This window comes from Mauremys mutica, chromosome 10 (genome assembly GCF_020497125.1).
Source record: "Mauremys mutica isolate MM-2020 ecotype Southern chromosome 10, ASM2049712v1, whole genome shotgun sequence".
Classification (NCBI taxonomy): domain Eukaryota; kingdom Metazoa; phylum Chordata; order Testudines; family Geoemydidae; genus Mauremys; species Mauremys mutica.
Window position 1 is genome coordinate 41,751,696 of NC_059081.1, and position 24,710 is coordinate 41,776,405.

A 24,710-nucleotide genomic window follows, 5' to 3' on the forward strand; every position below is an offset into this window, starting at 1 on the left:
TCAAAATTTAAAAGTTTACATTAGTGTTTGTGTTCTCAGACAACATTTCAATTCTTGCTGATTTAGTAGGCTTTTCATCAAGGCAAAGATATTTTATTTGTTAATTTATAACATGCACCACAAATGTATTTAATTGGGCATACATACATAATTTAAAACAATTTATACAAAGAGACAGCTATCACCAATCCAGTAACCTTGACAGGTATGCTGCAAGGCCTAGAAACCCACTGTTGTTAGGCCAGCTGGGAGGAGTAGTTTCCAGAGTCAGAGTCCCCAAATGATTAAATATTAAGGCTGTTTACTCACACACTGACACTGACAGACTAGTGAACTGGTGTGTGACCCGTAACAAACGTAAGGTCTTTATACACATTTGTATGTATATTGAACTCTCTTTTCTTTTAGTAATAAGTCTTAGATCTAGTTAATAAGGAGTGGCTGTAGGATTGTATTTAGGTGAGATCTGAAATATTCATTGACCTGGCGGGCAACATGTCCAGTCATCTGGAATTGGTAGGACTAAGTATGGTAAATACAGTTTTCAATAATCTCTCACTATATTAGACTTGGCTGTCTGGATAGGAGCCAAAGGGTGGATTGCTTAAAGGGGGGTTGTATTTTGGCTTCTTGGTAACCAGTGTGATATTACAAAAGCTACTTGGCTACTGGCTTAGTGAATCTAATTATAGAATAAACCACCAGTTTTGGAGATTGTCTGCCCTATTCCTTGCTGTTTGCACTGAGAAAGCACTCTCAATATGACCCCTCCCGGCACCATGGTCACACACACCATTAATGAATTTGACCGCCACAGCAAATTACTAAAGAGAGGCAGCCTCCCAGATAGCCTACACCATTTAAGACTACAGATCAATGACAACTCCTCAAACTGAACCCAGAAGCAATATGATGCCAGTACAGTTGAACAATTGGAAAATGTTCCAGTAGTTAATACTATATAACAGACAAGCAGCTACATTCTTCACCAAGTGCAACTTCCCGGTGGTCTTCAACTGCAGCCCCAATGAGCACTGCAGTATTTTTATTTAGTATAGAGTCATAGAACTGGAAGGGACCTCGAGAGGTCATCTAGTCCAGTCCCCTGCACTCAAGGCAGGACTAAACATTATCTATACCATCCCTGACAGGTGTTTGTCCAACCTGCTCTTAAAAATCCTCAATGATGGAGATTTCACAACCTCCGTAGGCAATTTATTCCAGTACTTAACCACTCTGAAAGTTACAACGTTTTTCCTAATGTCCAACCTAAACCGCCCTTTGTTTCTTGTCCTATCCTCAGAGGTTAAGAACAACAGTTTTGTCCCTCCTCTTGTAACAACCTTTTATGTACTTGAAAACTGTTATGTCTCCTCTCAGTCTTCTCTTCTCCAGACTAACCCAATTTTTTCAATCTTTCCTCATAGGTCATGTTTTCTAAACCTGTAATCATTTTTGCTGCTCTTCTCTGGACTTTCTCCAGTTTGTCCACATCTTTCCTGAAATTTGGCACCCAGAACTGGACAATACTCCAGTTGAGGCCTAATCAGCACACAGTAGACCGGAAGAATTACTTCTTGTGTCTTGTTTACAATACTCCTGCTAATACATCCCAGAATGATGTTTGCTTTTTTTTGCAACAGTGTTACGCTGTTGACTCATATTTAGCTTGTGATCCACTATGACCCCCAGATCCCTTTCCGCAGTACTCCTTTCTAGGCAGTCATTTCCCATTTTGTATGTGTGCAACTGATTGTTCCTTCCTAAGTGGAGTACTTCGTATTTGTCCTTATCGAATTTCATCCTATTGACTTCAGACCATTTCTCCAGTTTATCCAGATCATTTTGAATTTTAATCCTATCCTCCAAAGCACTTGCAACCCCTCCCAGCTTGGTATCGTCCGCAAACTTTATACGTGTATCCCTTTGCCATTATCTAAATCAGGCCTGCACAACTCGTAAAGCGGCGAGGGCCACATTCCTCCAAAGAAAACAGGTGAGGGCCAAAATCTCCTGGCCCCACAGAAAAACCCCGCCCCAGGGCCGCCCAGCCCTGCGGAAACAAACCCTCCTTCCCCAGCGCCGCCCCACCAAAACAGCTGTGGGCCAAAAAGGAAGGTTGGGCGTGGGGAGGTGATACTTTATTTTAAATCAACCAGGGGCTCCCAGCTGAAGAGGTGGCTGGGAGCCCTCAGGGGCAAACTAAAGGGCCCGGTGCTCCGGTGGCTGGGGGAACCCGGCAGGGCCGGCTCTAGGTTTTTTGCTGCCCCAAGCAAAAAAAAATGTGGCTGCCCCCCCTGCCCCAGTCCTGGGCTCTCCCCCCACCCACAGCTGCCCCAGCGCTGGGCTTCCCCCTTTCCTCCCCACCAGTGCCCTCCCCCCACCCCACTGCTGCCCCAGCCCTGGGCTCCCCCCACCAATGCCCCCCACACACACCTCCTACCGCCCTAGCCCTGGGTCACTGGTAACTCGCTCCCAGGGTGGGTCATTCAGCAGGAATTTTGGATGTGCACAAAACACAGATAGGATTGGTTCCCATACGGTTACAGAGCTGCAGTAAAGTGGAACAATTTTCAGCTTGTGTGATTGGAGGATATCAGGATGCATATTATAAGACTGTCCTCCATAAATGAGGAAAAGTTGAGGTGCCTTTATTATTCCTTTGTTCCACTCTTTCTCTCTATGGGGAATTTGCCAGTGCAATATCACTGTCTTCCTTTTAAACAAACAAAAAGGCAATGGCTGTTGAAAATAGCAATTCCAGTCTTAATAAGCATTTCTTGCTCAATTTTATCCTACTTTTTCTACAGCAAGTTACAGTGGATCAGTATATTTGATTTGGGAGAAATGAAGTAACAGCTGCCCAAACTGAGCTTGAGCACTCCTGAATTTTGAGGTGTTCAAATCTGGAAGGCAGGTGCTGGGGGAGGGGAGGGGGCTGTGGGCTCCGCGGGGGAGCATGGCAGCAACGTGTCTGGAGCTGCATGGAGCCAGATACGCTGGTCTGAGTGGCACGGTAAGGGGGCTGGGGGTTGGAGAAGGGGTAAGGCATTCTGGGGGGGCAGTCAAGGGACAGGGAGCAGGGGGGGTTGGATGGGGTGGAGGTTCGGGGGGCACTCAGGGGACAGGCAGCAGTTGGATAGGCATGGGAGTCTCAGGGGTTCATCAGGGGACAGGTGGAGGTGAGGTCCTGAGGGGAAGTTGGGGGGGGATCTCAGGAGGGGGCAGTTGGGGACAAGGAGAAGGGAGGCTTAGATAGGGGCTGGGGTCGGTTAGGGGCAGGGGTCTCAGGAGGGGGGAATCGGGGGACAAGGAGCAGCAGCATTTAGATATGGGGTGGGGTCCTGGGAGAGGGGTATCAGGGGACAAGGACCAGCGGTGTTAGATAGGGGGTGGGGGTCCTGGGGGGCAGTTAGGGCAGGGGTCCGTGGAGGGGGCAATCAGCGGCCACGGGCCGGGATTCAAAGGGCGCTGGGCTGCCCTCCGCTGCGGGCAGTGCAGAGCCCTTTGATTCCCCGCCGCGGCTGAGATTTAAAGGGCTCTGCGCTCCCCGCAGCTGCGGGCAGCCCAGAGCTCTCTGACTCCCAGCCGCGGCTGAGATTTAAAGGGCTCTGCGCTCCCCGCAGCTGCGGGCAGCCCAGAGCTCTCTGACTCCCAGCCGCGGCTGAGATTTAAAGGGCTCTGCGCTCCCCGCAGCTGCGGGCAGCCCAGAGCTCTCTGACTCCCAGCCGCGGCTGAGATTTAAAGGGCTCTGGGCTCCCCGCCGCTGTGGGCTCCGCTGCCACTGCAGGCAGCGCAGAGCCCTTTGATTCCCCGCCGCGGCTGGGATTTAAAGGGCTCTGGGCTGCCCGCAGAGCGCTGTGTGCGGGGGATTCAGAATCCCCCCGCAGGCCGCACAGTGAGGCTCCGCGGGCCGTATGTTGTGCAGGCCTGATCTAAATCATTGATGAAGATATTGAACAGAACCAGACCCAAAACCAATCCCTGTGGGACCCCACTTGTTATGCCATTCCAGCATGATTGTGAACTACTGATAACTACTCCCTGGGAACGATTTTCTACCCAATTATGCACCCACCTTATAGTAGCTCCATCTAGGTTGCATTTCCCTAGTTTGTTTATGAGAAGGTCATGTGAGACAGTATCAAAAACCGTACTAAAGTCAAGATATACCACATCTACCGCTTCCCCCCTATCTACAAGGCTTGTTAACCTGTCAAAGAAAGCTATCAGGTTGGTTTGACATGATTTGTTCTTGACAAATCCATGCAGTTATTTATCACCTTATTTTCTTCTAGGTGTTTGCAAATTGATTGCTTAATTATTTTCTCCATTATCTTTCCAGGTATGAAAGTTAAGCTGACTGGTCTGTAATTTCCCAGGTTGTCCTTATTTCCCTTTTTATAGATGGGCACATATTTGCCCTTTTCCAGTCTTCTGGAATCTCTCCCATCTTCCATGACTTTTCAAAGATAATTGCTAATGGCTCAGATATCTCCTCAGTCAGCTCCTTGAGTATTCTAGGGTGCATGTCATCAGGCCCTGGTGATTTGAAGACATCTAACTTGTCTAAGTAATTTTTACCTTGTTCTTTCCCTATTTTAGACTCTGATCCTACCTCGTTTTCACTGGCATTCACTATGTTAGACTCCAATCGCCACCAACCTTCTTGGTGAAAACCAAAACAAAGAAGTCATTAAGAACTTTTGCCATTACCACATTTTCTGTTATTGTCTTTCCCCCCCTCATTGAGTAAAGGGCCTACTCTGTCCTCGGTCTTCCTCTTGCTTCTAATGTATTTGTACAATGTTTTCTTGTTTCCTTTTATGTCTCTGGCTAGTTTGATCTCGTTTTGTGCCTTGGCTTTTCTAATTTTGTCCCTACATACTTGTGTTACATGTTTATATTCATCCTTTGGAAACTGAGTCAAATTATACTTTTTGTAAGACTCTTTTTTGAGTTTTAGATCATTGAAGATCTCCTGGTTAAGCCAGGGTCGTCTCTTGCCAAACTTCCTATCTTTCCTACACAGTGGGATAGTTTGCTCTTATGCCCTTAATAATGTGTCTTTGAAAAACTACCAACTGTCTTCAATTGTTTTTCCCCTTAGACTTGCTTCCCATGGGATTTTACCTACATGGGCAATTCATTTTTATTGCATAGATCACTAACAGATTACAAGTGGAAAGGAAAGTGATCTCATGGAGCACCTCCCAGTGGTGGTTAAAATGACCTCCCTGTGGCAATTCCTGGAAGTCACTATTAGGAAAGTTTCATATATTTTAGCGCTCAGCTAAATTTAGCAGATGAAAACAAGGACTCAGTACCATATAACCAGTATTTTGGAACTAGTGTTATTTAAATAAAAAAAAGTCCTAAGGGCTAGAGTGGGTCCAGAGCAGAGAAAGCACATCAAATGTCTAACCAAACAGATTAAAAGATACTAGTGACATGGATCCCAGACACCCTAGAAACAGAGGTCTTAAAGTATTCCCAAATACAGGACTCTTGAAGGAAGAATTATCTGCATTCTCCTGGCACACATTTTATTAATGGGCACTGAAATCCCCCCTGAAGATCCAACATCACCTGAAGATCCAATCTCTCAACCTATTACCATCACCTCTGCCTTAGTCAAGGTAATCTTCAGCCATCCTACTCTCCTCCATGTTCTGTTTTCAGTCAAACACTGAGAAAGCAAAGAAACCACTTCATCAAGCATATGATGGTGGCTCAATTCAACAGTCTCACTATCCGTCCTTCCCCAACAGCCACACGCAGAACATCAAGCAGTATATAAACCATTCACCTTCCCCTGCAAAATATAAATCTCCCCCACTACAGCTTGTGGTGAAAGAGAAAGAGATAAGATAAAAGAATGGCCTCCCAGAGTAGCCCCTGTCTAGAACAAAAATAATTAACTTAATCCTAATGACAGTGGGGTGGGAGTTAACAGCTGTACTCAGAAGGAAAAGAATATGGAGGAAGAGAAGTCTGAGCTAGTCTGTTTAGTTTTTGGCCAAAATAATTCAGTTTAAGATTACATCCTAGTGTCCTTTGCCCATTCAAATTCCCATTGCTTTCAGGTAATCCAAGCTCTATTGACAAATAAAATTTGACACTAGCTTTTTAATTAAGGCAGAGAACTTTGTCCTTCCCATTTTCTGGAATGGTTAGACTTAGTTCATATTGGCATGTTCCAAGCTGCATAAAAATTCCCTCAACACATGGGTTTAACAAAAAATATTAAGTTAGTTTGTTGAGTTTAAAACGTCTGTAAACTTAAAATATCCAGGCAAACTACACAGATACTGCAGAAAGTGAAAAAAGTGCAACATATTAGCACGAGACACCGATACACTTTCATCTCCAAAGAAAATAATCCTGGAGCACAGTGAAAAATAAAGCTATAGGTATATTTATATCTAAAATATTTAAGCAGTATTGAGTCAGAGGAAAGATGCTCAAAAAGTTATGTTGCTTAATTTGGGAAATTACAAGGAGTTTCAAATAACTCAAGTACAATTCTTGAATTTCCTTTGAGTCATAAGACAGGGCCAAATCTGAATTCTCTTTACATGTTTTGCATACGTCAGTAAGGAGTGTTGAAGGCAATCTCGCCTTTAATGAAGCGGTCTCTTCATGAATTCTAAATGCTATGGACAGACCCGCCACCACAAATGCCTGTTTTTAAATTTTGCCTTAGAAATTATCCTTTTATTAGAACTCTGGCCATCCCTTTTGAACATTCTGTATTATTCTCATGCCACCTAGCTGTACTACTTTAAAAAAAAGTCAGGAATTCCCATTACAGTGGATAGGCAGCTCTCAAAAGGACAACATATTAATATTGCATCAAGAAAATGATGCTTGCCTGTCACACTTTTCCATTTAGAAGATGCTGCTGCTTTTTAATAGCATACTATTACAGCCATGCTACAAACAACAAAGACGACTGCAGTAGTCTCTTCAAAAGAAGGACATTGGAATTTATTTCATATAAACAGTCTCTGCCCTTACTCATAGCATGTGAAAGTTAAGACAGTCAAAATACTGCCAGAGTACTTGTAGTAACTTTTTGAAGCCTATATTCAAATCGAGCTTATATTCTAGTCAGGGAGCCATATGAGTCTCTCACATAAAATCATAGAAGTTAAGGCCAGAAGGGACCACTAGATCATGTATTCTTATCTCAAAGGTAAATGAAACCCAAAGGAGATTGGACTATTGTATGCCACAGGCAGAGAATAGGAAGGATCAAGGTGCACCAGTGCTGAAGGCCCCTGCATTGATCTATTACACCTCAGAACACCCCTCTATGGCAGGGCGTTGCCATTTTATATATGGGAAGAAAAGAGATTAAGTGACTTTCCAAGGACGTAAGTGGCAGAAACAAAATTTAAAAGTCTACCAAGTCCCAGTTCTGTGCCTCAACCAAGAGGTCATCATTCCTCTCCTGGAAGCTAATATAAGTACCTGTATACCATTATATTGAGTCTCACTCCTACTAATTAGTTCCACAGGATTTGAAAAAGACTGAAAAGATACTTACTGTTTCTTTCTGTTCTTTTGGAAAAGAAGAAAATGAGCACTGTTCTTATAAACCAGATTCTGTGGGGGGGAAAAAGTTATTTTACATTAAGACTAATAAAACAACTGAAAATAGTTGAATCTGTAATGGGAAGCTAACTTCACCCTCAATTATGGAGTGACTAGCACTCCTCCAAAATGGTTTACAAGTAGCCTATTCTGAAGGTTTAATAGAAACTCAAGTTTCACAGAACAACTAATGTCAAACACTTTCACAAAAGGTGGCATTGTTCCCCTCCAACATCTCTTGCAAATGTTGCAAAGGACGCCAACAGAAAAAATAACATTACTCCTAGGTCACATTTCCCTTGTAACTAGGGTGACCAGACAGCAAGTGTGAAAAATCAGGACAGGAGATTGGGGGGAGGTAATAGGAGCCTATATAAGAAAAAAACCCAAAAATCAGGACTGTCCCTATAAAATCGGGACATCTGGTCACCTTACTTCCAACACCTAGTTTTCAAAGTAGATTATCTATAATCATTTCCTTCAAGGACAGCTCAGTGGTTTGAGCATTGGCCTGCTAAACCCCAGGGTTGTGAGCTCAATCCTTGAGGGGGCCACTTAGGGATCTGGGGCAAAAATCAGTACTTGGTCCTGAAGGCAGGGGGCTGGACTCGATGACCTTTCAAGGTCCCTTCCAGTTCTAGGAGATTGGAGATATACCTATTATTATTATTATATTATATTATTATCCTTAGCAACTATGCAGAAAATAGTGAAAATCTTCCCAAATATATTACAAAGTAGGAAGTTATGAATGATGCTCCAGCGTTTCCTCCCATCACAGCACTGATTTACATAAAATCAGTAATGTTTCTATTAAAATATAATGAAACAAATTATTACTATGTGAAGAGCTAATGAAGAACAGCCACAATGGCAATGTCATATTTCATAGGGAAGTTTTAATATATACCCTCCAAAAGTAAAGCAATAAAACGTATAATAGTAAGAATTTTAAAAATAAACTACTGACACATATTTAGTCACATATAATATGTAAGGATTCAAGCAACGATTGCTTTTCATGTAGAAACATTATAAATTCAAGGACTATGCTGCTCAAGTAATCTGCTAAAAACAATTTCATTTGCAGGTTACTCCTTGAAATATTTATCAGAAATATACTAACCTGAGGACTAGACTTCCCAGCTATACTCAAAAAACTGAAGATTTGGGAGGTTAATGGGGAGGGGTCGTACCAGGAAGGTCCACAGAAAACAGCTATTGTGCACTTGCTACGTTAAATCTTTTTCCAAGTAGAAGAGTAAACTGACATTATTCTTGTCAGAGTCCTGTAAAATTGAATAGCAGCAGTGATGCTGACCCATCTCTTGTCAGTTTTATCCTGCTGCTTCATAAGACTATGAATATTAGCAGAGACAATGGAGCAGTTTATCTGCACTCGTAGGAAGAAAAAACTGCACTGATTTACATTCATTTTACATTAGTCAGGTTCTCCTTTCAGGCATAAGGATTAGAAACTATTATTTTAAAAAAATAATTTAAGGGCCCCTCTTGCTTGTCATCAGGAAAATCTACTAACTCCCTAGTGGCAAGTAGATTTTCAAGCCTCACTGAGAATTTTATATAAAACCCTGTTTGTCATTGGCACTATATAAAAATCTAAAGGCAGACACGGAATTAAATGAAGCCAATAATAAATATTAGAGGTCTGCACGAGGTTAAAGCCCAGAGTTACCAAAAATCATGTTCAGCATCACAAAGAATAAGCACAATTCCACAATGTTTTAACACAACACATTAATGTCACAGTTTAATAAGCGCATACTTAGCATTTATATATTGCATTATTAAAATGCTTACAACAATGAATTGTCACAAAATCCCTGAGAGATAAGTTAGTTAACTACTATCCCAATTTTCCAGATGGAGATGTCAAGGCACGTAGGTGAAGTGACTGCTGAAGGTCACGGACAACAAATCACTGACAGAGACAGGATTAACAAAGGCATACTATACTGACATTCCACTTTCAAATTCATGGTTTAATAACTATTTTTTAAATAGTTATAAAGTAGTCTGATTGCTGACATATTCCTTATATGTCATGTGAGTGGCACCTATTCTCTATAAAGGGATGATACAATGATGCATCGTATGTTTATAGGGTCTTAAATTGTTTTTGAGAGTATGCTATAAACCCAAAAGCATTATTTCCTTTAACAATTATGTATTTTTTCCCAAGTCAAGTTTCTTTTCCCCCAACCCACCACCTAGTACTATATGTTGAGTAACCAGATAATGCTATTAATATTGAAGTTTCCATTCTAAATTCTCTTTTTTAGGACTATAAGATGTCCACTCCAGCTCTCAAATTTAAAAGGTTAAATGAAGAATCTTGTCAATTTAATTATCAGAGACTTAAACTATTTAAAGTTTCAGCTGAAGGAATGAGACAAAATAATTCTGAATGGAAGTAATTGCAGTTTCAAGAAGCGAGGCCTTCTTATGTGCCACTGTTTTTCCTCAAGTCTTCAGCTATTTAAATGTAGGTATTTCAAAGTTAAAAATGCTACATATTCCTAGAACCTAGCTCACTGTACCAGCATCAGTAACATACTCAGACCTTGTGGGAGCGATGTAACATAGTAGTGTTAGTGAGTGACTGCAGGCTGGGGGAGGTAGACATTTTCCAGTTTGCTTAAGGCAGAAAAATCTCTAGAGTTAGTTCTGGATGGCACCAGGCATTCAACATAGGTTCACCTCTTGACAGAGAGAAGACATGCTGGCAGCTGCTTGCCATTCATACCTGCCAGAGGAAACTGAAGAGGACTGGATTCAGGGGGCGGAAAAAAAAAAATCAGACACACGCTTCCAAGTTTTAAGAGCCTAAATTTAATTTTAAACATTCATATGCTTGGTGGTTGCCTGACCCAGGATTTCATGGAAGCCTATCATTCAAAAATGAAATGTGTACTGAACTTAGAAAAACAGGAGAACAAAAGATCCATTAGAAGATCAGACTAATAGAAGACGACAGGCCCTTGAACAATGGCAATACAGTAACTCCTCACTTAATGTCCTCCAACTTAACGCTGTTTTCGAAGTTACGTCGCTGCTCCATTAGGGAACTTACTCGTTTAAAGTTGTGCAATGCTCCTTTATAACGTCGTTTGGCTGACTTTACAAGGGAGCACTGCACAAGTTCCTCTTCTCCCCCTCCCTTCCTCCCAGCGCTTCCCCTGTTTGGCGGCGCTTAGGACTTTCTGGGAGGGAGGGGGCTGCCCCTGCTCCTCCTGAGTCCTCCAGCCTGTGCTCACAGGGCCGCATTCCAAAAGGGGCCTAAGAGCTGCAGGCCAGGGCCCTGGGGCCCCCTTAGCCCAGGGCCCTGCAGCTCCAAAAGCCCCTGCATTCCGGGTGGCCCTGCCTGCCGGGGCGGGCAGCTCCCAGAATTGCGGCCCCCAGAATTCGCGGGCATGGGGGCGGTGCCGCGCAGCGCAGAGCCACCTGCACACCCCCTGCACCAAACAGGAGCTGCCCCAGGTAAGTGCTCTGCACCTCCTGCCTGCCACAGCCCTGAGCCTCCTCCCCCATCCTGAGCACCCTCCCGCACCCTAACTCCCTCCCAGACCCCACAACCCCACCCAGAGCCCCAGGGATAAGCCAGGGGCACCCCCCCACCACAGTACAGTACTGTACAGTATATAATGCCTTTTGTCCGCCCCCAAAAATTTCTTTGGAACCTAACCCGCCACATTTACATTCGATCTTATGGGAAAATTGGATTCGTTTAACATCGTTTCACTTAAAGTTGCATTTTTCAGGAAAATAACTACAACATTAAGTGAGGAGTTACTGTACTCATTTCTACACATTTGCCATATTTGAGTATAAGAGAGAGGCTGGCATAAATAGAAGGCTAGCTAAAAAGCCTGTTTCACAATACTATCAGGGAGGAAAAAAACAAAACCTATTCATTCTCTTTTGTCAAAACCTACTTGAGCCTTCATTTACAGGTCAGTTCAGTCAGTGTATTGCTGTACATGCATTTCATGAAATAAAAAGTGTAGACCAATATACATGTCCATTTTCAAGTGAACATCAATATTGTATAGTAACTTAATATATATTATGAATAGCAAGATTACTATATGTGCAAAAAGCATTTTAAAAGACTTCTGCATGTAGTTTTGCTGTCCATAGTCTACACAAATCAGTCGTGCTATAATATCTGTATTAAAGCCCCAAAAGGCTAAACAGACTTCATGCCTCTCTGCTCCCACACAAAAGGTGATCCACGGTGAAAATCCTGTCAAGCCTAAATTCCAGCAGGGGTATAATTTGAAACTAAACTCAAAAAATTGAAAACAAGACACTTAACAAGCAAAGTAATCAGCTCAAACAAACCTAGTGTATATTCAAAGAGTTAACAGCATTCTACGATAAGAAAAAACCCTGTCAAGAATACTCCAGTAGAACAGCTCTTCGTGTGAGACTCATCCATGTTAAAAGGACACCATCAACTTAAAAAAAAAATCCATTCAACATGAACATTCACATAGTTTTGTTAGTTGCACCTAAAATGTACTTAAACTGAAAAATTAGAACATTTTTCTTTTCCAGTTTTAGTTTCCAGCATTCCGACTACCTACAAAGTATTTTGTTTGTGCAACTGTTTCAGACAATGGGGTGAGAAAATTTTGTAAAAACCTAAATGATAATAAAGCCATAAAAATGGTCCAGGAATTTTAGGTGTAGCTGTAGTACTCTAATAATTTAAATATTTTTTTCTTAAAAGGACTAGATTTTGAGTTGATGATATCCCTTTAAAAACCTCAGAACAGGAGTATAACTTATCTTCAACCCAAACGTAAACTGATTTTAAAGCTGTTTAGATTTACATAACTCTACTGAGTATCATTCTGATAAGCCAAGCATCTTCAGATGTTGACACTTTTTGAACAGAAAAATCTTTCCACTCCAAACCCAGGCCCAGCAGAGACATTTCCCTTAAAAAAAAAAAAAAAAAAGATGTGCCTAACTACGGAGATCTATTTTAATGGGAAAATCCAGCAAGTTGTGATAACTCAAAGGTTGTCAAAAACAAATTCAGGCCCCTGCTGACATTCACTTTCCACTTCCTTTCAACAAAGAGACAGCAATTAGGAAAAAGGCATATTTTACTTACATCAATGGAAATGCAAAAAATGGAAGCATCATAATCAGCCTTGCTGTCCATTCATCAGGAAGATACCACAAATATACAATTAAACAAGTAATAAGATAAAGAATTGATGAGTAGAGAAGTAGTCTTCCAACCCATAGCTTCTGTAGCCTCTGATTTTTTTCTCTGAATTCTTCTAATGCCTGGATTTCCTGTAAATAAAGGATTTTTAAGTGACTAGTGGCTGAAGTTAATTGATGCTTTATTAGGTTTGTTGAAGTTGAGCATTTCAGTGTGACATTTGAAAACATTACAAAAGCAATCAGGCTTTCTGTACATGACACTGTTTGTCCAACAGATCTAACAGTTTTCATAGCATGAACTACACCTTAATACACTGGTTGTGGCATGGACCATCTGCACTTCATTCATGAGCAGATAACATTCCTTGGGCAACTACAGCAACTCAAGAATGATATTAAGAATATATGTATTTTTAGTTGTCTTAATGGAATTTAGTAACTTGGAAACCAGGGGGAGAACCAGCATCATGGGACCAGGCAGCTTTTTGTGTTCACAGCAAAGTGTTCCGCAGTCCAGTTTGAGTGCTGTTGCTTTAACAGGCATCTGTGAAACTTCAAAATATGTTTTTATATTTTAATAGTACCATCTCCTCCTGTGACAAGGCTGAGCTATTGCAGCCACTTGAACTATATTTTTGTTTTAGTACTCCCTCCCATTAATAATACAGTCCTGAATATTTTAACACTGTTTTGTTTTGGGGTTTTTGGCAGATGGATGAATGATCTAGCAGTGCTTTGTACTTTTAGTGACAATAGGATTACCCACACCTTCATTCATTTGGCCAATGAAAATACCAACTGGATATTTCAAAACAGGTCATTGCTCCATAAACAGACATCTTTCACAAATGCTGACCAGAATCATACTAGATCACTGAACTGTCTCTTTAGTTATTCTGTCCATGGTCTTATTTTACCACCATAATAAGAGTTGTAACAACCTATATTGAAGCTTTTTGAATGAGCCAAATGAATAGGACTTTGTTCTAGTGACATTTTCTGGAGAATATAAAAATGAAGGCCTAACCATTAGCCTTAATTAGATTCTCCAATAAGGCCAATTTAACATTCATTCACTTTACAAGTTGTTGAAATGTAGACTTAGACTATAACTTATGTAGCTATTTCTCGAGGAAGTACTAATGTTCAAAATCATTTAATGTTGGGGTTCTGCTCTCTGCTTTCCTTCTCCTGAAACTCCAAGTCTCTAGTACATCATTGCTCAAGTCTGGAATCAGCACCATTATAATTTTAATTCCATTACAATTAGGTTTGGAAGGCTCTGATTTTCTTTATCCGTAAATGTCGGTAAATATCGATTTCACCATAAGCACACAAACCAACAAAAAATTATTTCCATTGATAATTATCAAAATAGACAGACAGGCAAAGTAAAAAAACACTGCTTAAGAACTTAGATTTTGATTTAATGATATTTACTTTGTATATATTGACATGTGATGTTGACAATGTGTGTTTTAATGGTTATAAAGCTTTAACTTTCTGAATCTGTCTACTGAGATTAAATAATTACCTGATCCCCCGCCCATAACTTCCTGCAACTATAAAGATTTAAATAAATACAAATTTTAAAACATTGACATGACAAAATTCTTTAAAAAAAAGTTAAAATTGAGTTCTGCCAACGTTAATTAAAATGTGAATAACCTCCTCTCCCCGATATTTGTTAAAAGCTTGATGATTTTAAAAAACTGCCCAGATGTTAGATGTCTATTTTTAAAGTAAACAAAACAAGGATAGTGCAGAGGCAAAATACATACCTTATCAATTTTCTCCAACACTTCTACTGTCGAAGGCTTTGCCTGCTTAAAAGGGAGGGAAAAGAGGTGTCATTGAACTCTACAGTGATACCCAAGTTATTCTATTTACAACATACTGCCAGCAGTACTCGTGTGTGATAAAAAATTAAGATGTTTTCATTCAAAACCAAAAAATGAAGTGTACTTTTACGTTGTAGTATCTAAAACCTACTCATTTTAATTAACTAGTTATCCATTTTCCATGCACATTTCTTGCTGACATTAGCTGCTCATAAAGGCTCCTCTCCTAAGCCACACACTAACAAGGATGTGCACACTGCCAGCAGACCTAACATTCAAAGACCTGATCTACACAGGGTAGATCGATGTAAGGCAATTTATGTCGATCTAATTATCTCAGTGTACACAATACAGCCTTGTCCCGCCGATGTAAATGCCCTACTACACCGACATAATAACTCTACCTACACTAGAGATAGAGCTTATGTTGGTGTAGTCAGGGCGACACAGTGTCTGGGTAGACACTGCTTTACTTACATTGGCTGTCTTGTCAATTTCAGGACTAGGTGCTGGAGCCCTGAAATTGACAAGAAAGCCAGACAGCTAGAGCCCAGCTGCCCCTAGTTCTCTGCCAGGCTGCACCTGCCCAGCTCCCCAGAGATCTGAGAAGCCCGAGCAGCTAGCCTCTGCTCCTGGTGGGGAGCTGTGCAGAGCTGGCTCTCAACCCCGCCCCACAGTCAGTGGAAGCACTCCTGGTGAGGACACACACCACCAACAGAAGGAGAGTACTGTGGTGGTTGGTGTCCACACTAATTACTGTGGGGCTGGAAGTCGACCTAACATAGGTTGACTTAAGTCTGTAGTGTAGACATGCCCTTAGAACAGGGGGTCTCAAACTTCATTGCACCGCAGCCCACTTCTAACTACAAAAATTACTACAGGACCCCAGGAGAGAGAATCGAAGCCTGAGCCTGCCCGAGACCAGCTGCCCCAGCTGGGGGGCCAAAGCCCAAGCCCCACCGCTCGGGGGGATGGGCGGGGACAAAGGCCTGTAATCCTGGGCCCTGCCACCAAAGGCTGAAGCTCTCGGGCTTCAGCTTTTGCCCCGGGTGGTGGGGCTTGGGTTTCAGCCCTGGGCCCCAGCAAGTCTAACACCAGCCTTGGCGACCCCATTAAAATGGGTTTGAAACCCACTTTGGGGTCCCAACCCACAATTTGAGAAACACTGCCTTAGAAAAACCTGCTTCAGTGTTGAATTTGTGCCAGGACTTTCCAGGGCTGATCTCTGGCACTTCCAGGCTTAGCAGTTTATAGCCCCGACACCTCTGGCCTTGCTGCCAGTGTTCCCTCTAATTTTTCCCACCCATGTGCGAAATGAATTTTGTTATGTGCACCAATATGGAGGCGGTGTGTGATATATCACCTCCAAATTGGTGCACATAATAAAATTCATGTGGCAAGGTGGGGCCAAGGGGCTCGGACTGTGGGAGGGGGCTCAGGACTAGGGCAAAGGGTTGGAGGGGGGGGGGAGATGAATCGGGGTGTGGGCTCTGGGGTGGGGCCAGGGTTGAGTGGCTCAGGGCAGGAGCAGAGGGTTGGGGGCTCCGGCTGGGGGTGCGGGCTCTGGGGTGGGGCTAGGATGAGGGGTTTGGAGTGCAGTGGGCCTCCCCTGGGCTAGTGAGGAGAGGAGGACTCCGCCCCAGCTCTCTCCCCACAGCACCACCTGGGGTAGGGGAGAGAGGTGCCTCTCCTTTTGCCGCGACAGGTCCAGGGTGGGATGGAGAAGGGCACCTGTCCCCCAGCTGCACCAGGTTCGGGGCCAGGCTGGGTCAGAGCTGAGGGAGGGGGCACCTGTCCCCTGGCCACAGCAGGTTCGGGGCCAGACTGGGTCTGGGCGCCTGTCCTCTGGCTGCAGCAAGATCGGGGCCAGGCTGGGTGATGGGGGTGCCTGTCCCCCAGCCACAGCAGGTTCCAACTGAGTTTGGTCAGGGGAGGGGCACCTGTCCCGGCAGACGGGTGCCTGTCCCCCGGCCGCAGCAGGTCCAGGGCTGGGCTGGGGGAGGAGCGCCTGTCCCCCACCTGCAGCAGGTCTGGGGCTGGGCTGGGGAGGGACACCTTGGCAGGTCCGGGGCTTGGGGAGAGGCACCTCTCCACGCCACAGCTTTGAGTGCCTGCACGGCACTAAATAGGCAGCTGTGCTGCTGCGCAGCTTAGAGGAAACTTAGCTTGCTGCATCAGTTATGAAAGTAACAAAAATTGGTTAAGCTCCAGCACCCAATTGCTTGAGCCCCGGCAACTTTTTCATTACAAATTAACAACTGCTGTGCAGGAGAGCTGCCCTTCATTGTTCTCTGGAACTCACCTTTCCTCTACCCACTCCAATGCTAGTGATCTGGTGTAAACACACAGTGGCAATAAGGAGGAAGGTAGACAAGACTTGGAGGAAGATTTTGAGAGAGAGAGAGAGAGAACATGTGAAAGGCAGAGCACCTGTGTAGGATTGGAGGCAATTATGAATGTAGAATATGGAATAAATGAGAGGAAGGAAGGAAAGGAAATATATTAGTGAAGAGATGAATGAAATAAGGGAGAAGATGTGAATAGCAGAGACCAACCTCACATTCCAACAAAAAAGTCATGTGAACATTGCTGCCTGTGTGTATTTGTTTTAAATAAAAATTACTAGCAAATGCAAACAGACTATTTTTCCCTCCCAGGAGGATTCCTTTCAGGAATAGATTCCATCTTCCAAAACACTGAGTTTTAAGAAATGAAGAAACATCTCAACCAGCTCATTATCTTGTTTGGGTCCTCCTCAAACTCAAGTAGAGGTGTCAGCCAAATGGCACAACATGAGCAGGAAAGTTATATTTTACCTTTAAGGACCTGGTAAAACATCTATTATACAAATTTGACGGGTTAAATCTTTAGAGGACTAGATTTATGTGGTATTTGGTTAAAAACTCAAAACATTCTTTGGGCATGCAACACATTTGAGAAATATACAGTGAATTTAGGTTAGCTTTAAATAGTTTGCAGTTTACAAGTGCTTTGTAAAGGAAGCTTTCACACTTAGATATGCCGAAAAAACAAGAAGGACCTATACTATGGAACTTACTCCTGCAAGAGGCAAGAATGACCAGACTTCACCATTCATGTCTTTGACCTAACTTTGCCATAATTTCCTCACACATCCCAACAACAAACATGTAAACTAAGACGCTAGTTTTCCTGCAGACTGGGAAGGAAGGGAGACTCACTTCTATTTTTAAATAGCACTCTTATACTAGTACATACATGTAAGTCTCTAGACAGATAAAGGTTGATACTCTCCCTGATTTATCCATTAGTACCTAGGTTAAAAGGCTCAGGAACAGCAACCAAATTACAACCTGTATGTACTGCTACATCTGTCCTGATCCAGTGTTAAGTGATTGTTTAGATCTAGAAAAGGATGTCTGAAGGTATCCCTGAGGTGACAACCATCTTCACCACATTTCCAATAGTTACAAATTCAAAGCAAGGTCGAAAGGTAGGACAAAGAAAGCAGTAAAAGTTAAGAAAGGCACAAAAACAGCCTATTAGTAAGGACATGCCTAATTGGATTCTGAACCCAGGCCTATTCAGCTATGCAGTTTTCCATTTGGGTAGCATGACCAATGTTTATTTGGTTATTGGTTTTCAATCAGCACATAGATTAATTACTAGAAATTTCAGATTCAGAACAATTTTTTGACTAAAGTATCATGAACAAATACAGAATTCTGTTCTAAACCATATCAAAGTATTTTAGTCTTCTGAACTATCTTTAAAGATTTTTATATTGTAATAAGATTTACTTACCCGCCATCGGGACACTAATCCACCCATTTTTTTTATTTGTGGAAATAGGTTGTTTTGGTTGCTTAGAACAATCTTCTGATGGAATTCACAGCTAGAAGTAAAGCATTACTGTTTAAGAATACGCCAAAAGTATATTTTAAGATGTTTAAGGTGATATTTCAAAATTGCATTCTAGAATATAAATTAAACAACACTGCATACAGGTGTCTATCATCTCCAAATTCTTCACACTATCCTGCACTCCAGCCACCAGTTTTAGAACCTCTTTGTATAGTTAAGTCATTCTACTAATTAGCCTACCAAGATTGTGGGCAAGTTTATGTTTTGCTTTGGAGATATCTATCTACAAGTGAAATACAAAATAATTAGTAGTCAGAGACCCAAACCCTTGTCTTCATTTAAGTGCCACAAAAGTTATAATTTAGCAAATGAGAATTATTTAAGTGCTATATAATTTAATTATAATTTAATTAGCCATAAATTAATTCCAATTGCAGATTTAAAATTCAGACCACATTGAAAAAAAATCTAATTTGTCAAATTCAAATTGAATGTGAATTGAATACTCTTGTGAAGTGTCAGATTGGCCTCTCTTTGTGCCCAGAAGATATACAATCCAGCCAGCAGCAGTGCAATGGCCCTTTAATACTTCTAATGGTCAGTCTCCAGGTCCAGCTGTCTGCCAAGACTGACAAGGATTCCAATCAACAAAAATCGTAATGTAGTTTTTACTATATGGATGCTTCATTGAAAAATGGAATAACCACCAAATTACTTCAGAGACCAATGAACAGCAATCATAAACCAACAACCTTCAGCCATGATCTTGCTGAGATGGGTTCAGACAGAATTTACAGATAAAGATTATATATTTTGCTACCATTTTAGTCCCTCAATTTAGAATTTTTATCTATAAATAAGTTACAAATTCCTATTTGTAATAACCAGGGATTCTAGAAATCCCTTTGCCATGGAATATGCATTTTTACAGAGAATCTTTAGTTTTTACATTTTGTAAAAAACAAACATTACATATAGTAAAACCCCATTTATCTGAGCCTCCATTATCCAGCTCTCTGTGTTAACGGAACCACCAGCCACCTAGGGCTGACAGTGAAGGGGGCTTGGGCATCTATGGTTCAGTTAATACAGAAAGTCAGATAATGGAGGCTCAGATAAATGGGGTTCTACAGTCTAATAAAACATTGTGTCCAACAGATGGACCTATATATATTATGGCTAGGGAAACTAAAGTTCAGCATTTCATTTTAATTGTGGAAAAATACAGATTTGTATGGGGTTTTTTTAATCAGAGAATTGGGGGGGGGGGTTAATCACAGAAAACTAGCATCCCTGGTAATAATCCAAACCCCAAAACAAGGGTTTGTACCAAGTGTTTTGAAGTCAGGAAATTGAAATGACACTATCTCTAAGAGAAATATTCCTTCATTTTAGCAGAGGTATTAAATTACTATTACTAATTATCTTTGGCCAAGATACAGAAACTTCATGCAGATCCAGATTTCTTCTCAAAAAGTTTAAGAGGTTGTCAGAACAAGGTAACAACACAGTACACATAGCACTCACTACAGCTAATACTGCTGTGGCTAAGTACCTCTTCACCATTTAAGAAAACCAAAAATTTCCATCGAAGCCAGAACTATGAGAATGCAGTTAAGTCTTATGTTTCTGAAAACAATCCCTGAAGATGCTAAGAAAATCAGTATTTGAACTACTGCCAAATTAATGCAAAGAACAGATGGACAGATCAACTTTGCTGCTGCCAAATGACTAATCAAGAGGGGTGAGCTGCAGACAAGGAAAAGCACAATTACTTTCTGGGTCCCTTAGATTTACCCTGTGGATAGCCACTACTACTACAGAGTCCACAATGAAAGAATAATATATTTGTTTTTAACAAAAAACTTTTTTTAGCATTGAAGTTTATATAACATCTACTTGGCAGTCACATACATGGCTGTGTATGCCAAATATGTATTATATATTTGACCATTCTGGGTAGACACTTTGCTCTTGAACACTTCTAAAAAGAGATGCTGTTTTTGTTGCAAAATCATATAAGAAGGGCTAAGCTACAATGTGTCTAATTACTCACCAGAAAGTTTGCATTCTTTAAAAAGACACAGACAATCTTAGTATATATTTAACTTAGCATTATTAGTATCATTTGTGTATTTTGAAACTTATTTGGCAAATATCCAAGAAAGAAAGCAGGCTTGCCAAAATGCGGGTATGGACACATGTTCATATGGACTAGAACTGTGACTTGCTTTACATGTACTGTTCTGAAAAATCAGACACTTTTAAAGGAATTATATCTGATATGAACAGCTAAATTAGGGAAGCAAGTAAATTTACCACTCTTTATTTATATGCCATATATTATATTTGAAAGATTAAGCATTCCCCATTGTTTTGGTTTGCACATGAAGTACATTATCTGCCAGCCCTTCCAGTACCACTCTTCTTCCCTCATGTCTTTCTTCTGCAGCTCTTTCACAAACAACCATAGGACAGATTTCCTCCAGCTCCTCCATAAATACAATATCCAAGGGTCTTGCTCACTCTACTTCACACATACACCATTAACATTCTAATATCCACCATGACAAAACTTCCCCTTCCCTAGACCTGCTTCCTTCTCATGCCCTGGCCAATAGCAAGTTACAGCTTATTTCCTCCTCTGTCTCCACCAGCATGAGTAGACTTCCTCTTTTCACTCCAAGTGATGGTCAGTGCTGTGAAAGAACCTACTTCCATAATCATCATCACATATTACTGAAAATGCAACCGTGTTATCATGTGCAGTATTTGCTACCCCAATGCTGCAACGCAATAACCTTATCATTTAAGATAAAAGTTATGTGGAAACATTTTACAGTAAATTCTGAAATTGAGAGATAAAATATGTTGACAGTATCCCTTCAACCAGATTAATGTACGGAAGCTAGTTTCTTTATAGTAATCAAGAAAATCTATGTGAAAACTGAATGGTTGGGAAAATTAAAAGGCTGAATGAGGCAGAAGGGAAAGTTTCCGGTTAAGCTTCCTTTTTTTTTTTTTTTTTTTTTTTTTTAAAAGGGAAGCTGACCAGTCAATTACTGAGCAGGAAGTCCCACCCATATAAAACAACTGTAGGAAAAACTAATAGCAAAAATCAGAAGAATATCCGCATGCTTAATCTGGTGTTCTGCTAAATTTGTTTTGAGAATTGTGCACTTACACAGAGTGCTTTCTTCAGGAAAGACTGAAATATGAGCATTTTGTCTTACTTTCAGAGGGGTAGCCGTGTTAGTCTGGTTCTGTAGAAGCAGCAAAGAATCCTGTGGCACCTTATAGACTAACAGACGTTTTGCAGCATGAGCTTTCGTGGGTGAATACCCACTTCTTCAGATGCAAGTGGTGGAAATTTCCTGGGGCAGGTATATATAAGCAAGCAAGAAGCAAGCTAGAGCTTCTTGCTTGCTTATATATACCTGCCCCAGGAAATTTCCACCACTTGCATCTGAAGAAGTGGGTATTCACCCACGAAAGCTCATGCTGCAAAACGTCTGTTAGTCTATAAGGTGCCACAGGATTCTTTGCTGCTTGTCTTACTTTATAACTCTAATAGAACGCTAACCTTAAAGCAAAGATGACAAAAGCGTCAGACCCTCCAACAGCCCTCCGAGAAAAAATGGTATAAAAAAGTGATATAGAAAGACCTCTATTTTCAGTTCAGGTTTCTCCACTCTGCTATAATAAATACGTGTTTTGTAAAATGCAGGTGATCTCAAAAATCAAGTTCAGATCCTTTAATTTTGCAACCTGAAACACTTATGCAAAATATTCTCAAGATTTAAAGTCACCTCAATTCAGATAATATACAAAGGGATGACTATTGAGAGTTTATAAAAAACTGTATGCAAGAGATTCTATTAGATGATTGCAAGGATTTTCTTTCCCCCTTCAATAGTAGACATATACAGTTTTGTTTGCAATTTTCACCAGAAAACCATTTTTGCCCATAATTCATTGATGCTTTCTCTTGACAATTCATTGCCAATGCAACAACCACAAATGAAAAAAGTGGAAGCCCATTCTGAGTTGATTCCATTCTCTAAATCCAAATAAAATCTTGTAAAGTCACCATTAACTAACAAAATATAACCCTCATAGCCTTGACTAAAAAGTCCCAATATGCTTTGTAATTAGAATCACAGAATATGATTTGGTATTTATTCCAGCTTTTTTAAAAAATAATCTTCAGGTACTATAAAAACAGTCAAGATTGCATAAAAACAGTTGACAACGTGTTCAAATGTGGTGCCTAAATTGTGTTCTTAAATCATATTATGTCGATTTAGGAATCTAAGTTTTAGACACGCATTTTTGGCCAGTATCATCATAAGTTTTTAATTCAAGAAAGCCAACCCTGCAGAAAAGACAATTAGGTGTGAAACAACCTGAAACAATCCAAGCTTGAGAATGTATAGACCTTTGAGAATATAATGTTAACATTTTTTAAAGTTTCTTTACCTATGTTGCAAAAAACCTTAGATTACTAAACAAATTCTTAAAATCAAATCTGTTTTTCCACCATTACGGCTGCCTGGTTTTGCATCTCAGTTTGAGCAATGAAAACAGACTCCTGAAGTTAATTTTAGTTGTTTTTTCCCCCTCAAATTTCAGGTTCTTATAGATTAGAATATGTTCCAGTGTTTGGGTTGCAAGGAACATCTGCTAAAAATCTTTCTATTGATTAGTTTTTTAAATGTCATTGGAAATATCTGATGGTGTTAAGTTTTGTAAAACCTTATTTTAAAAACAGATTTAGGATCAAACTGGACTTCAAAGAGATTAATTAAGGAGTTTACTGGATTCACAATATTGAGACAGATCTGCTGTCTGGTGCAACACCATCAACCATGGTCACTCTGGTTAGCAAAATGGTCCTTAGTAGACTAGGCATTTGATATAAGGTGAATTGTCAGGCTGGAGGGAGGTTACTAGTGGAGTTCCTCAGGGATCAGTTTTGGGACCAATCTTATTTAATCTTTTTATTACTGACCTTGGCACAAAAAGTGGGAATGTGCTAATAAAGTCTGTGGATGACACAAAGCTGGGAGGTATTGCCAATACAGAGAAGGACCGGGATATCATACAGGAAGATCTGGATGACCTTGTAAACTGGAGTAATAGTAATAGGATGAAATTTAATAGTGAAAAGTGCAAGGTCATGCATTTAGGGATTAATAACAAGAACTACTGTTATAAGCTGGGAAGGCATCAGTTGGAAGTAACAGGAGAAGGACCTCGGAGTATTGGTTGATCACAGGATGACTATGAGCCGCAATGTGATATGGCTGTGAAAAAAAGCTAATGCGGTCTTGGGTTGCATCAGGTGAGGTATTTCCAGTAGAGATAAGGAGGTGTTAGTATTGTTATACAAGGCACTGGTGAGACCTCATCTGGAATACTGGGTGCAGTTCTGGTCTCCCATATTTAAGAAGCATGAATTCAAACTGGAACAGGTTCAGAGAAGGGCTACTAGGATGATACAAGGAATGGAAAACCTGTCATATGAAAGGAGACTCAACGAGCTTGGCTTATTTAGCCTAACCAAAAGAAGGCTAAGGAGAGAGATGATTGCTCTCCATAAATATATCAGAGGAATAAATATCAGGGAGGGAGAGGAATTATTTAAGCTCAGTACCAATGTGGACACAAGAACAAATGGATATAAACTGGTTATCAGGAAGTTTAGACTTAAATTAGATGAAGGTTTCTAACCATCAGAGGAGTGAAGTTCTGGAACAGCCTTCCAAGGGAAGTAGTGGGGGCAAAAGATATATCTGGCTTCAAGACTAAGCTTGATAAGTTTATGGAGGGGATGGTATAACAGGATAGCCTAATTTTGGCAATTAATTCATATTTGACTACTAGCTGTAAATATGCCCAATGGCTTGTGATGGGATGTTAGATGCGGTGGGATCTGAGTTACTACAGAGAATTCTTTCCTGGGTGTCTGGCTGGTGAGTCTTGCCCACATGCTCAGGATTTAGCTGATCACTATATTTGGGGTCAAGAAGGAATTTTCCTCCACGGCAGATTGGCAGAAGCCCTGGGAGTTTTTTGCCTTCCTCTGCAGCGTGAGGCACGGGTCACTTGCTAGAAGGTTCTCTGCACTTTTAAGTCTTTAAACCATTTGAGGACTTCAATGGCTCAGACACAGGTTTTATACAGGAGTGGATGGGTGAGATTCTGTGGCCTGCATTGTGC

General features: G+C 41.1%; 1 protein-coding gene across 2 annotated transcripts in view; it reads right to left on the reverse strand.

The window, feature by feature from the left end:
• LNPK (lunapark, ER junction formation factor) overlaps window positions 1-24,710 on the reverse strand; it is an 83,196-nt gene that overhangs the window by 57,617 nt on the left and 869 nt on the right. Inside the window, exons 2-5 of one of the 2 annotated variants that reach the window (XM_044978279.1) lie at window positions 18,429-18,519; window positions 14,586-14,627; window positions 12,746-12,933; window positions 7,553-7,611 (exon numbers count right to left, since the gene is read on the reverse strand). In XM_044978279.1, the coding sequence (XP_044834214.1) occupies window positions 7,553-7,611; window positions 12,746-12,933; window positions 14,586-14,627; window positions 18,429-18,519 (380 nt within the window). Of the gene's footprint in view, window positions 1-7,552; window positions 7,612-12,745; window positions 12,934-14,585; window positions 14,631-18,428; window positions 18,520-24,710 lie in introns of both variants that reach the window. The other variant, XM_044978278.1, reaches the window with a different exon arrangement.